The sequence below is a fragment of the Hylaeus anthracinus genome, unplaced genomic scaffold (genome assembly GCF_026225885.1).
Source record: "Hylaeus anthracinus isolate JK02 unplaced genomic scaffold, UHH_iyHylAnth1.0_haploid 26055, whole genome shotgun sequence".
In the NCBI taxonomy this organism is placed as follows: Eukaryota; Metazoa; Arthropoda; class Insecta; order Hymenoptera; family Colletidae; genus Hylaeus; species Hylaeus anthracinus.
The window spans coordinates 26,704-39,337 of record NW_026534948.1 but is presented as its reverse complement, the minus strand read 5'-3'; the positions used below and the strand labels follow the sequence as shown (position 1 = coordinate 39,337).

The 12,634-nt window shown below is 44.2% G+C and overlaps 2 protein-coding genes across 3 annotated transcripts; one reads left to right on the top strand and one right to left on the bottom strand.

The window, feature by feature from the left end:
- Positions 1-2,055: 2,055 nt before the first annotated feature.
- On the bottom strand, positions 2,056-3,824 carry LOC128893161 (acyl-CoA desaturase 1-like). Its single transcript, XM_054153976.1, has 5 exons — positions 3,623-3,824; positions 3,375-3,505; positions 3,045-3,250; positions 2,661-2,846; positions 2,056-2,589 (listed from the first exon to the last, which is right to left on the bottom strand). Exons 1-5 carry the CDS (start codon positions 3,822-3,824, stop codon positions 2,286-2,288), a joined length of 1,029 nt encoding a protein of 342 aa, XP_054009951.1. The 3' UTR covers positions 2,056-2,285.
- A 506-nt stretch (positions 3,825-4,330) lies between these two features.
- LOC128893164 (uncharacterized) lies at positions 4,331-12,395 on the top strand. 2 transcript variants are annotated; one of them, XM_054153980.1, is made up of 4 exons: positions 4,331-5,573; positions 6,724-6,989; positions 7,544-7,998; positions 8,127-12,395. In XM_054153980.1, the coding sequence occupies exons 2-4, from the start codon at positions 6,747-6,749 to the stop codon at positions 8,449-8,451; spliced, it is 1,023 nt and encodes a 340-aa protein (XP_054009955.1). In that variant the 5' UTR covers positions 4,331-5,573; positions 6,724-6,746; the 3' UTR covers positions 8,452-12,395. The 2 variants fall into 2 exon arrangements, with proteins under 2 accessions (XP_054009955.1, XP_054009954.1); XM_054153979.1 differs by having other exon boundaries at positions 4,332-5,573; positions 6,727-6,989.
- Positions 12,396-12,634: the final 239 nt, after the last annotated feature.

Below are 12,634 nucleotides of genomic sequence, written 5' to 3'. Positions count from 1 at the left end.
ACAGGTTATTTAAAAAGATCGCCGGTCAGTCGGCTGTGTTCAGCTTCTCTCCCAGTCATAAATCGCTCCGTGAGGTCGTTTAAGAAACTGAGCTTCGACCTTGGCCCACCTCGAGTTTGCAGAATGATATTAGCAAGATTTCGGCACGTGCGTTGGAACTCTGGCCGAGCTGACTGTATCCGATCAGCCTCGACGTTTGTCTTGGTAGCCTTCCGGTCTCCTGATCGTCGTAACACCCAGCCACGAGGTCTGCTTCCTTTTGTTCCATCGAGTAACAGGCACGAGCTCGTTCATTCGATTATATTTTATTATTATATTGTCATTTGTCAACAGTTAGACGTACACCGCCTCTCAAAAGCTCAGCCATACGCTTGGGGGTATCAGGAATGTTCGTAAATAACGAAATGAGAAAATAATTTTATCTGAACGTTAAATTTTTATCCAGTGCACGAGTGGAATTCAGATTTACAATTAACCGCTTCTCTAAAAAATTTTCGGTGCAGTTTTAAAGTGTATTTTAAAGAGAGTCGTATAATTGTTAATATTGAAAAATGAAACAATGTATCGAATCATCTAGAAATTTCTCCGTTTCTCGTTGGTCTAAGTTGCACGGGTTGCGTCGTGTTCCAATCGCGTTCTTAGACGCTCCCCCCCCCCCTCCCCCCCCGCCCGAGGTTTTAATTGCGCGGTTAGGGGAGTCGCGAAGAAAACAGAGCGCGCAGAAGGCGGTCCTTTCGTTTAAGCCCTTTGTGGAGACGGCAGATGCCGAGTGTTCGCGATTTTGCTCCAAGAAGCAGCCTTACGTGCACGCAAACGCAATAATAAGAACTGCCGGACTCGCATCCGGTCTGGCGATATTATTGTCGGTGGCCCGGGACACCCTTTCTCTCCTGCACGTCTTTGTCGCGTTAAGACTCCGCTTGGCGCTCTGTGGTTTCCTTATTCCCTTTCTTGCGACGTCCACCTTGTTCCTGTCGCCCGCCTTCAACTCCCACCTTCAACTCCCACCCTTCCCACGGGAGCGTCTTTTCCTTTTACCTCTCCTCGATTAGTTTTTGGAGATTTTCGTCCCCTTTTCCTCGCACCCTCTCCTTCATTCGTCTCTTTGAAGGAGCCTCCTCGTCCTTGATCTTCTTCGGCGTCTGCTCTCTCGACGTCTCGTCGGAATAGTGACAACCCTTGCGAGGGATACCTCCAGGTTTATTGTTCAAAAGTCTTTGGTACGTCTGATGATTTTCTTTAGAAACATGTGATTCGAAGTTACACCATCTCCGCTTTCCTTCGTCGAAATTTCTGTCCTAGGTCACGTATCATCCAGCTTCCAAACGTCTTGATTTTACGTCATTCTTCATCTCTTCCTCTCGATTCGTCCTCCCTCGAGACATCATTTTCCATTTCCCTCCCTTTATTGAATTCCATCCGGGACGACGCTTGCATTTTCCTCTATATTTTCTCTCTTGTTGTCCTCTCCGCGCATTTCCTGCAATTTCTTTTCCTGCGTCGCTTCCATCTATCTTGTTACGTTTGACAAGTTTTTCTTGCCTGGCATCCTCAGCGAAATCCTTCGCGTTTCCTTCCTGGTGGAATATTTCTCCACGCCGCAAAAGAATTCTTCGATTCCTTCCTTGCGGAGTCCCCTGCTGTTTTTTCCGTATTTTGCGATTTCCTTTCATCCCGTCGCCTTTTTTGTTCGAGAAATATTCCTTGCCTTTGTGCACGGTACGAGAGATCTCTTACGTTGCACGCGATGCCCCCTCTTCGCGCGTTGTTTCTTCCCTTTGCTTTGCCCGCGTGCATGCTTATGTTTCCCTTCGTGTGGCGAACCGCATGATTTTATTGGGAACGGTACTTTGTAGTAGAAAAATAGGTTCAAGTGGACTCGTACCAGGAAAGCTTCGAGCAAAAGGCCCAAGGTGTTAAGAGAACCACATATCTTAGGCGTTAGAGGAGAAAGAAACTAAAATTAAACCTGACACGGGACACTTTCGAACTCAAACGATCAACATTTAACGTCCAATTATTTTTATTTATTTTTGCGTTGTACAGTCGTAATAATACGTTTTCGTTACATCAAGATTACATAGAAACAGAAAAAAACATGCACAGGTTCATGCCAGCCTACTTTATTATATACTAATGTAGAAGATTCTTTTCCAAGTTGCAAGCTCTTCCAAGTAGCCCAGGAGTTAAGTTAAAAAAAAAAAAAATAATAATTTAAAAAAGGCCGCGTTGGAGCAGCAATGTACGACAGCGAGCTGAAGCTTTAAAAATTATGTTTGTTCGGTTTACATAGCGCGCGCAGCGTCGTTGGCGTCCTTTCGCTCGCGTTTGGACTTGATGACTTCCTTGACAAGCATCTGCTCGTCGGTTTTCTTCCCATGCCTCATTATGTGCCCCTGAACGACGGCTGGCGATGCCATCTTCAGATCGTAGGCCAATCCGAGATACGCGAGGAGTTCGAGGGTCTTGGCGGAAATACTGAACTTCTCAGCCATTCGATAGTCCCACGGAAAGGCGTGATGGAAATTGTGCCAGCCGTCGCCCAACGTCAAAAACGAGGCTACCCACGACTCTGACGGTTTGATTCGCCTGAAACGCGAGCATAAACGAGTTCAGTCTATTCTTCCCACGTAAGAGATGTTGTTGGGAGGTGTATTTACTTGTCATACGGCTTGGAGCCCCAAAGATGCGCGAAGGAGTTGATCGACCAGGTGATGTGGAGGTTGGTGACGTATTGGAGGAAGTACGGCACGAAGAAGGAACACCAGAAGGTCTCGTTCCAGAAGTACATTGGCACTGCGACTGGGAACAACACGCCCACGAGGAAATAGAGCGGCAGGAAATGCCTGAAATTCGGGAGAGCAGTTAGAGTTCGAGTTTTTGCGAGACTTAAGTAGAGAATTCCATGTGCGATCCTCCTATTCTCTGGACTTCTACATCTAAAATCTAAAGTCACAAAAAAGATGTAATGTCAGATGAAAAGACTGCTCCCATTCACCCTATGGAATTTCAAACTTTTTACGTGTTGATTGATTTGCGTTCACCTGTACTGGAACATGACGAGTTTGTCAGCGCGCAAGTCGGAAACGTCGATCTCGCGTTGTTTCTTCAACACCAACGGGTGTTTCTTCATCATCAACCACCCCATGTGGCTGAAGAAGAATCCTCTGTTGGAATTGTGGGGATCCGCGTCGGTGTCGCTGTATTTGTGGTGAAGAAGATGGTCCCTTGTCCACGTGAACATGCTGTTCTGAAATCAGATAGAGCAACATTTTTACAAATTTTAAGGATGTACGTAACTTGTACTAGTAAAATGGAAATAGTAGAGAGAAATGAAGAAAACTCTAGAAAAATTCTGTAACTAGAAAAATTACCTGGCCAGCCATGGTTTGGAAGATGATGAGAGCGACTCTGAGAGGAGGCGTCGCTTTGAAGCTCTTGTGGGTCGATCCACGATGCGCGCCAAGTCCTATCCCTTGGATAGCCAGGAAACCAACGAAGACTCCTGTAAGAAATTCGAAATTGTGCTCTGAAAATGTGGTGGTTTACAAAAATCGTGGCGGTGGATTATTTCATTGAAACTTCGTAAATATCTTTCCTTCAATCGCGAAGTTTCACTTACCCCATGCGATGGTGATCGCTTTAGCGTGGAAAAATGCAGTGTAAATACCGATCAGCCATCCTATTTGAAGAGTAGCGTGCACAACCACGCGCATCCACAAATACCTATGCTTGTAATTCATGTCGGTGCCATATTTCTCTATGTGCACGTCTTCGTCTTCGTACGAGACATCCTTGCTCTCGTGACTAACTTCGGTCTCCATGTCTGTGGAACGCAGCTGTTATATTTTTCAAAGAAAAAAAAAAAAGTCGAATAAAAATTGTAAATTTACTTTGCACAGATTTGTTCCTGTTAAATAGTTGTTGCACTGTTTAATTATTAATCGATATACAAACACGGTTACCGTCCACCAAATAAATAAATAACGATACCTATCGATTGGTCGAACGACAGAGCACCGTACCGTTCCTCGAACTCGCAGATTTCCCGAATTTCCTCCATTTTATACAACGTTCGAGGCTCATAAATTGTATTACCGATTCATCGTTGGAAATCACCCTGACCCGCAATTAATTTAACGACGTTAGTCGTCGATATCCGCGATCGTATTCTCCTTGGTCGTTTTACGTATCGCGGAAAAACATCCGGCGAGATTTCGCTTCCAATAGCTCGAAAATTTGCATCCAATTCGTAACATAAAAATTGATCGTTGTTGCTAAATTTAATGGATCGTTTCGTCAGGGTTCGTTGAACGTTGGATTTTCCTTTCAATACGTGACAAAGAAACGTGATATGATCAAGGAAAATGTACTAGACTCTTAGTATTTTATTTATATAAGAATAATACAATAAAATAAAATAGATTGTAAAGTTCTGAAAAGGTTAAATTCCAGCACATCGAGCAGCGTTATTTTCCAGAAAGAGGCAAAGACGCCTGTTCTCGGATCGGAAGCTTTACGATCCTAGGAGCATCTGTCCGTTGGCCACCTGTCGGCAGGTGCGAAACGTACGAGCGGAGCCCGTTACCTTCGAAGTCGGTATCAATTGGCCCTTTTGTTTTCACTGGTTCTTTCCACGGGACCCCGGTTCCCGTTTTACTACGGCGTAGTACGTACGCGCGACACGCGATAGTCGGCTCTCCGGATGTTATCGACTCGAGCCAGACCATGGTGGTCCCCTCCACCCTTTCGAGTAAAACCCTTTAAGCCCGCGCCACGTAAACAGGAAGTGCCGTCCCCGCCATCTTTGCATCCTCCGACGCAGGTTACAAATAATGCTTAGAAAACACCTGCGTCTGGCACGTATCATTATCCTCGATTCTTTTTAAACGTGTAGTCTGCTTTCACTTCGTCTCCCGTTTCTTGGATTTTAAAGGAGCTCTTTTTCTATATTTTTTTTTCTTTTTTGTCATCCTGCTCGATCGAAACGCTTCCATCTTAGTCACGAGCCCTTTTACGCCCAGGATCGCTTGACCGATGGGGATGTTTGAGAATTTTGCTTATCATTCCTTACTTAGTACACTCATATTTTTGAAATATTACAACTTCGATAGAAAGGTACAATTTATTTTTCTCCTATATAAATTACTTTAAATGGCGAGATTAATGTTACGGCGTCCAGATGGGATAACATTTTTCTCTCCTGCGTTTTCCAGTTACCAATTCGCAGTCGCTCGTAAACCGCTCTCCCACCGTTGATCATTTCTTCCGCGATAATTAGATGTCAGGGGGAGACTAAACAGCGTGCGAAACGAGACGAGGAGCGTGGATCGAGAACAATGCGAAATTATTAATAACCTACGGCAGAAAAAGAGCGTCGTGATGGATCGTTTACTAAGACAATATTTTGTTCTTCTTGCAGGCCGCGATACTTCAGCAGACGGCGGAGTACATATACCAGCTGGAGCAGGAGAAGACCCAGCTGTTGTCACAGAACTGTCAGTTGAAGAGATTGGTGAACCAGCACGAGGGTGGCGATGTTCCCATCAAGAAACGCAAGCCAGACAACCAAGGTAAGACTTGGAATAATTATCAAAATGAAAATATTTGTATAAATTTGTCGACGTACGATAATGTTGGATACTCGAACATCGAATTTGGTAGTCAAGGGTAATCATTAAGGGTTGATTAAAAGCAGACGTTTAACGAAGTCTCGTATAAAAGTATACCTTAATCACTCGATTAACTCGTGGATTTGTCAAAATATTTCTATTCAAAACTAGAGATGATTGAATCTAAAATCACAGAATTAATTTTCACCCTCTAGTACTGTATAAAAATAAAAAAAAATAAAAATGTTAAGAGTGGTGCCAAGCTTTTCAAGCTTATAACACTTCCATGATAGCATGTTAATACACTTTTTCATTCGCGAAAAAAAGCAATTCGCGGATCAGCGGGATGAACCAACCCCCAGGCCCTAATTTACCCCCGGCGATAGGAATAACTTACTTTACGCCAGTGACTCGTCTCGTCGCGGTGACTCGTCGGGGAATTTTTTAATTTGTCGACCGAAAGCAGCGCGAAGAATTAATATAGCGGAGTCGTTCGTCATTTTCGCCAGAGTAATTACATTCCTGGTGGTCGGCCCTCCCGCGCCGGATATTCCGTTCCGTTCGCGGTAGGGAAAAAAGTCGCAATCCGATCGATAGGATCGAAACTTCGTTTACTCTCCTTTAGCTCGCGGTGCCATTAAAATTTCAGGCTACCCAGTCACCCGGAAAGGGGATAGCTCCTTGCTTTAAAAATCATTACACTGGGCGTTCCCTTTGAAGTGTTGCAGACTCCTTTCTTCATAAGTATCAGGGGGGTGGCAAAGTGATTTTTACTTCCAACGTTATTTGTCGAGCAAACACATCATTAGGAAAGCTATTTGTACTTTGCTACCGTGTGAGCTTTACAAATGAAACGAACAGAATTTTTGTGTACATGAAAAACTCACGGTAAAATCACAGAATTTTTATTTCTAGTATATAAAACTAAAAGAAAGTATTTCAAAGTAGTACCAAGGTTTTGAATATTTTTAAGTGACATCAAAGCAAAAAAGAGGCTATTCTTTGAGATTGATCAAGATTTGATAATCTCTACGAAAGTATTAATTAAATTTATATAGGGAATAATGTCCAGACTAGCATTAAACGTTGGACAAAAATTTCTTTGTTCCAGCAGGTGTTGTCGTTAGTCTACCAATGCACGTCAGCGAGAGCGGTGACGAGGGATTGGGGAGCATGTCCCCGGAACCCTTGTCGGTGATAACAGTGACCACAGAGGGACACTCCGTGGTCAACAGCGAGGTGGTGGAGCTCAGACGGCAGTTGGAAAGGGAGCGTCACACGAGGCTACATCTGGAAAAGCAGATGAGAGCTATACAAAGTCAACTGTACCCGGAAAGATTCAGGGACAATCAGCTGATCACTTATCAGCCGCACGAGGTATGTACAGCTTCGCTCTACGTTACTTAAAAATCATTTGTACATCGCATTGATCGCCAGATTAATAAACGATTAGAAACATCGAATAGCGTGCACTATATTCGATCTTCTTATTTTTAAATAAAAGACAACTTTATCTGGATTTATTTTCTTTGACACCTTCGTTTAACGAGTGACCTGGCAGTCAATGTGATAATAGCTTAACCCATTTAACTGTCGTATCAACCGCACAAGCCTGACACCTAGAATCCCATGGACTCGCGTCATCCACAGATAGCTGTCAGAGTTCATCTCTAGAGCAAACCGTTTCCGCCTAACCGCGAGTGTTCTGCGAATTCTGACGAGTCGTTTAATACGTTGACTGCCAGATCAGTAATCGTCAAAATTCCTTGTTTCTCTTTAAAATTCACGAATCCTCGTGATCTGTTTTCTAAAAAAAAAAACCACATCCACGAACTCTGGATGATACCAAGTAGAATGAGTTCCCTTTAAATTTGACATGGAATTCAGTTTGTTCGCCGAGTTAATCATGCTCTGAAATTTTGTCGTTGCAGGTGATCGAGCACACGGACAACGTGATCGCTCAGGAGACGGAGGAAGCGGTCGCAGCGCTTCAGGTAGTGTCTGTGGTGTCCCTGCCACCGGTGGGTTCGACGCAAACAGTGGAAACGTCTAGTCCTGAACCAAGTTCGCCGCCCCTGTCGCCGCAGCCCACCGACATGGTGGCAGTGGACATCAAGGAGGAAGAAATGTGCCCAGGAAGCCCGAAGATCGTCGCGTTCAGCCAGAATCCAACGTTTGCCACCATCGAAGAGCCCACCACTGCTGACTCTTTCTCCTCCTCGAGTCGCGTCACGTACGCCTCGAGTACAGGAGACTTCAAGAACTCGTCGCCACAGTACATCACAGCCAGCCCTAGCAGGCCGTTCTCGCCTGTAGCAGAGCCCCAGCGGTTGCCCAGTGTTCTGGAGGCGGCGATAAAGGCGGAACCTAAGGTCGAAGTCGAGAGGTAAGCTTGTCAACCCATTATTCAAAGTGTTAGAGTTTCCGTGTATCAGTTAATCCGTCATATTCACCAACAAACTCTTCATCTTTTCTAAAAGGAATCAAATTAACGAAAGACCACTCTAATTGCAGGTTGCCATCTCCATCGAACACTCTAGACGACGGTACGCCTCAGGGTAGGTTGTACCTGGCGAATACCTCGCGGCAGAACTTGGAGACCATCGTCGAGGCGATACGTCACCTCGAAGGGGACCATCTGTTCAGCGACGAGCCAGCGCAGGACGTGCCCTTGGCGTTGACTAACAAACAAACGGGGAACCCAGCGGTGAAGTCCTCGACGTCGACGACCAGCCCTACAACGGCGAAGCAGCGGTTACTGCAGGCCGAGTTGTTCCAGTTCCACAGACAACAGCAGACCCAGCAGCGACCAGGCGTGATCGTGGTGAAGCACTCGTGATCGAAAGGCGCGCCGCGATCAATAAACTGAACGCGCTAAACTGCTGGCCTCTTGGGAACGAACTGGCGTCCGAGCCGCGATCGTCTCGGAACACGACGTATCATCTGAGTGTTCGTTGTTTTAAAGAGTTGAGACGATCCTTGGACAGTTCGACCCTTGGACGCTCGAGCCGCGGAAGCTCCGTTCCCCTCGATAATCGACGCTCGAGAAGGCCTCCTTGAGTTTGCCGTTGATCACCGACCTAACGGACGTCCGACGAGTCTGGGTCCGGTGTTTTCGTATGTTCCTACTGCCCGTCGTCTGCCTTCGTTTCGACCATCATCGATCCCCACTAGCGTTGGGCAGCCATCGCGATTCATTCGCGACTCCTTTTGTAATTAGCCAGGTTGACGGGTCGATCGGTAATCGTGGGCCACGGTGATTCGTTTTCGTAATGTAGGTCTTCGTTGATCGTTGATTGATATTCGATTCGAAGACGAAGAACGTGGTCCTAAGTTGGTTAAGTATGTCTTGGATTTCTCTTGTAATTATTGTTCACGATTGGTAAGCTGTGGGAGACTCTTTACAGAAGATATATGCACTGTGAATCCTTCTAGCATCGATTAGAAATCAAAGAAATAATTGTTTTTATTAAACGTCTTGCTTCGAAACATCAGAGTTAACCAGGATTACCGATCACTCGGTGGATCGCCACGTTTTGCCCAGCCCTGGTACCCAAGAGCCGCGCGAGGAAACCCGTCATTGTTTGCGTTCGATGGACGGTAGATGCGGTCGGGTGGATCTTGATCCAGCTACGATTGGATCACGACTGTGGATCGAGCGAGATCTCGAAACGAAGGTGGAGCCATGTCGAAGCTCGACGAAAGGATCCTCGCCCCACCGAGTCGTCGAAACGTCTCCCAGCACCCTCCCCCTTTTACTTCTTCTTGTAAATACCACCGATATACATATTATCCCTTCGAGGTGTCGACGAATTCTCTGAATCTCGAACGATTCTCCAATCCTGCTGCGCATCCCGGTTCGAATCATCTCGGTCTCCCTCTTGTTCACCCATCCCCCGTTTCATATATATCCCCCCTTTCTCACCCTTCCTCCATTACTCCTCTTCGCGAATCGAGACAGCGAAGCGGGCGTTTTTCCCCTCGTCGCGTACACGAGGCAGGATTTTCATTTTTCTAGACTTAAGCGACTTGCTACCACAATAATAATATTAATATTAAATAATAATAATATTCCTAGATGATTAAGGCTGCGTACGATGTATTGTACCGATGTATACATGCATACACACGGTATATACGTATATACACGCATATCGATCCTCCAGTGTATATACATGTATGTGTATATATATGTGTATTCGTGTATATGTAGATATATATAATGGACATATTATATATATATATATATTATATATATATTATACATAAAATCTTATTTACGTTCTTTTTTTACATTGTTACGAGAATTAAATGAAAAAACAAAAAGATTGAAAAGTATACACTTGACGACGCTAGGCGATGATTCACTATTCACGCGACGCGCATGACTTTTTTTTCTCGACATTCAACACACCGGGGGTTACCATTTCGAACGTTGCTACAATGAGAGAATGGAACGATTCAAACGAACAAGAATACAGTTAATGATACATACATACATAATTACATACACAACGCGACTAAAACCGAGACACACATGTGTTATACATTGCTTAATATTTGACACACATTAATATGCACCGATGGCCGATGGACGTCTGATCGGAGTTTCGCATAACGGAGTGACCTTTTCGAGGACGAATTTTATTTCTCGTATCGCTCGAGAGACCACGGACTGAAATTCCGTTTAATCTGTGCCAAATATCGAGTATCCAGACTTTTGTTCCTTCGTAGACGCCTAATACCAGCTACAATGGCGGATCGAAGCTGAGGGTCGTTCCCTCCCCTGTAGGATATAACCTCAAAGATGGGTAAACTAGATGAAAATTAGAACGAGTGGAAAACGAACCACCTTTTGATCGGTAATCGATGAACCATGACACAGTCATTTATTTAAAACGTACACTCCATACATTTTCTGAGAAACCTTTTCCAGCAAGACTTTTCTAGTCTTTTCCAGCCCAGAATTCCCTACTCGCGTGCAGCTACGGATGTTTCAGAATTTTTTCGTGTTCTTCGAGGGAAGGAACGATCGATCCTCGGATCGACCCATGTCGCGGGTGGGACAGAACACGTTTCCGATTCCGTTTCCACGCATACGCGCGATGGATATACAACTCTGTTTTATGTTAACACGAGCTCGCATTCACCACCACCACCACCACCATCATTATCATCATATTTTTCAATTTATCCTTTTCGTCCGATTCGAATTCCGACGATGTCGATTTTTAAAGGACTGATAATCACCGATAATCCGATAGACCAATTCTTACAAGCGTTATAATATCGCACGCGACAGAATTCTTTCCAAGGAGAACTGACGTCGAACGAAAGCGCGACAACCGACGTCGTGCTTTTGGAAACGACCCACTAGCATATGCCTACGCGATGGATTTATCTTTAGGTACTCGTTTTTAAGTATGTACGTAAGAGAGTTGAGCGAGACGCCAGGCATAAACGACCGATAAAACAAGGTGTATGGTTAAGCAAAAAAAAAAAAAGCAACCTTTAGTTAACGTTTAGCGGTTAGATTACGTAGGAATTGTTAGCCGAGATACACGATGAAATACAACAAAACCAAGTTATTAATATTGTCTATCGGTATGATAAATGTGAACGCTAATCCGTAACTTGTACTGTGTGTATATACTATTTAGCGATGTTGCATACGTTATACACGTGATTACCTAAACAGAGCGTACGACGTTGAAGGGATTATGCTTGCGAATGTTTAAACAAAGCAAACAAAAGAAAAAAAAAAAAGTAATGAGAAACGAGAAACCGATCGCTTTCTCGCGCCTGGCTCGAACCCTTTTCTATCGCGCGTTCATCGTTTTTCTACGACTTTCGACTATTTCGACCCGTTTTTTCAACCCCCTAGCAACGTTTCGCGACGCTGACGAATCCTTGGGGGCGATCATTTGTATTCTGTGTCGCGATAGGCGCGAGAAGGCGAACGCTACGAACCTAAGATCCGCGATGAAAGTGTAATTAACGTCTTAGATGTTTTTGGAGGAATCCCTCGCTGGTGCAGAGACGGGCTAAACTCTCATTCGAAGGAACCGTTTCTAATAACGTAGCTGGAATTGTGTAAAAATCGAGTAAAACTTAGAGTTTGTATCATAGGACGAAATTATATTTCACGTTGAACGAATAAAAGCTTGTGTCTTCATGACTCGTTCGATGGAATAATTATTTGGTGGATTAAAATTACAATCTGGACTGTATAATGAAATTATAGCTCAACGTTGATCCATATTCAATTCAAAAATATTCATATTGTTCGAATAATGCTGTTCGATTGAACGAAATTTGCGAATGAATCACAGAGGCTTTTATTCGTCATTAATTATTCGAATCTTTCGCCCATCTCTGCCCGAGGGTGGCACGTACAACGGCATCTCGACGTGGATGTTAGCGCGAGGACGCACGAGGGCCTAAGAAGTCAAAACACGAGTTTCTTCGGGCGTTCCCGTCTTCTTTTACGTTTTCCCCTTTTTCTTACTTTTCCAAACGAATCTCGCTGCCTTTCTTTCGCGAACGATCAACATCCCCTTCTAGGGTTGCCAACTGGATCGCGTATAAAACAAGCTCGTAATAAATTTCCAATTTTACTAGGTAAGCATAATCTTTAGCGAATAAATGAATAACGGATAAATGATTTACCTTGGACTAGCTACCAATATTATTTATTTATTCGTTAGAAATTAGCCTTGCCTTTTATTTTCCGCTTCGATTATTCCTAAAAAAATAAAACACCCCAAATTTTTGCTATAATGAATTTCATTTTATCAGCAAACCAAAATAGGATAAAGTACAAAGAGCTGAAAGGATCGTTGGCAATCCTAATTCCTAGCGTTTCACCTTCGTTTAGAGTCAGTCGTCGCGTGTATGCGCGCGCTCGAATCTCTTTTTATTTTGCTCCGAATACGCCATGTTTCTTACACAATCGTATCACACTGTCAGTTTTGGTTTTTCGTTGATCGTTTAACCCTGTGCCACTCCGACGTCGCACACCT

Coding starts and splice junctions, on each gene's coding strand:
- LOC128893164 (XM_054153980.1), top strand. CDS start 6,747: ATGCACGTCAGCGAGAGCGGTGACGAGGGATTGGGGAGCATGTCCCCG. Junction 6,990..7,543: donor TCACTTATCAGCCGCACGAG/GTATGTACAGCT, acceptor TTGTCGTTGCAG/GTGATCGAGCACACGGACAA. Junction 7,999..8,126: donor CCTAAGGTCGAAGTCGAGAG/GTAAGCTTGTCA, acceptor CTCTAATTGCAG/GTTGCCATCTCCATCGAACA.
- LOC128893161 (XM_054153976.1), bottom strand. CDS start 3,824: ATGGAGACCGAAGTTAGTCACGAGAGCAAGGATGTCTCGTACGAAGAC. Junction 3,506..3,622: donor AGCGATCACCATCGCATGGG/GTAAGTGAAACT, acceptor AATTTCTTACAG/GAGTCTTCGTTGGTTTCCTG. Junction 2,847..3,044: donor CTCGTCATGTTCCAGTACAG/GTGAACGCAAAT, acceptor CCCGAATTTCAG/GCATTTCCTGCCGCTCTATT.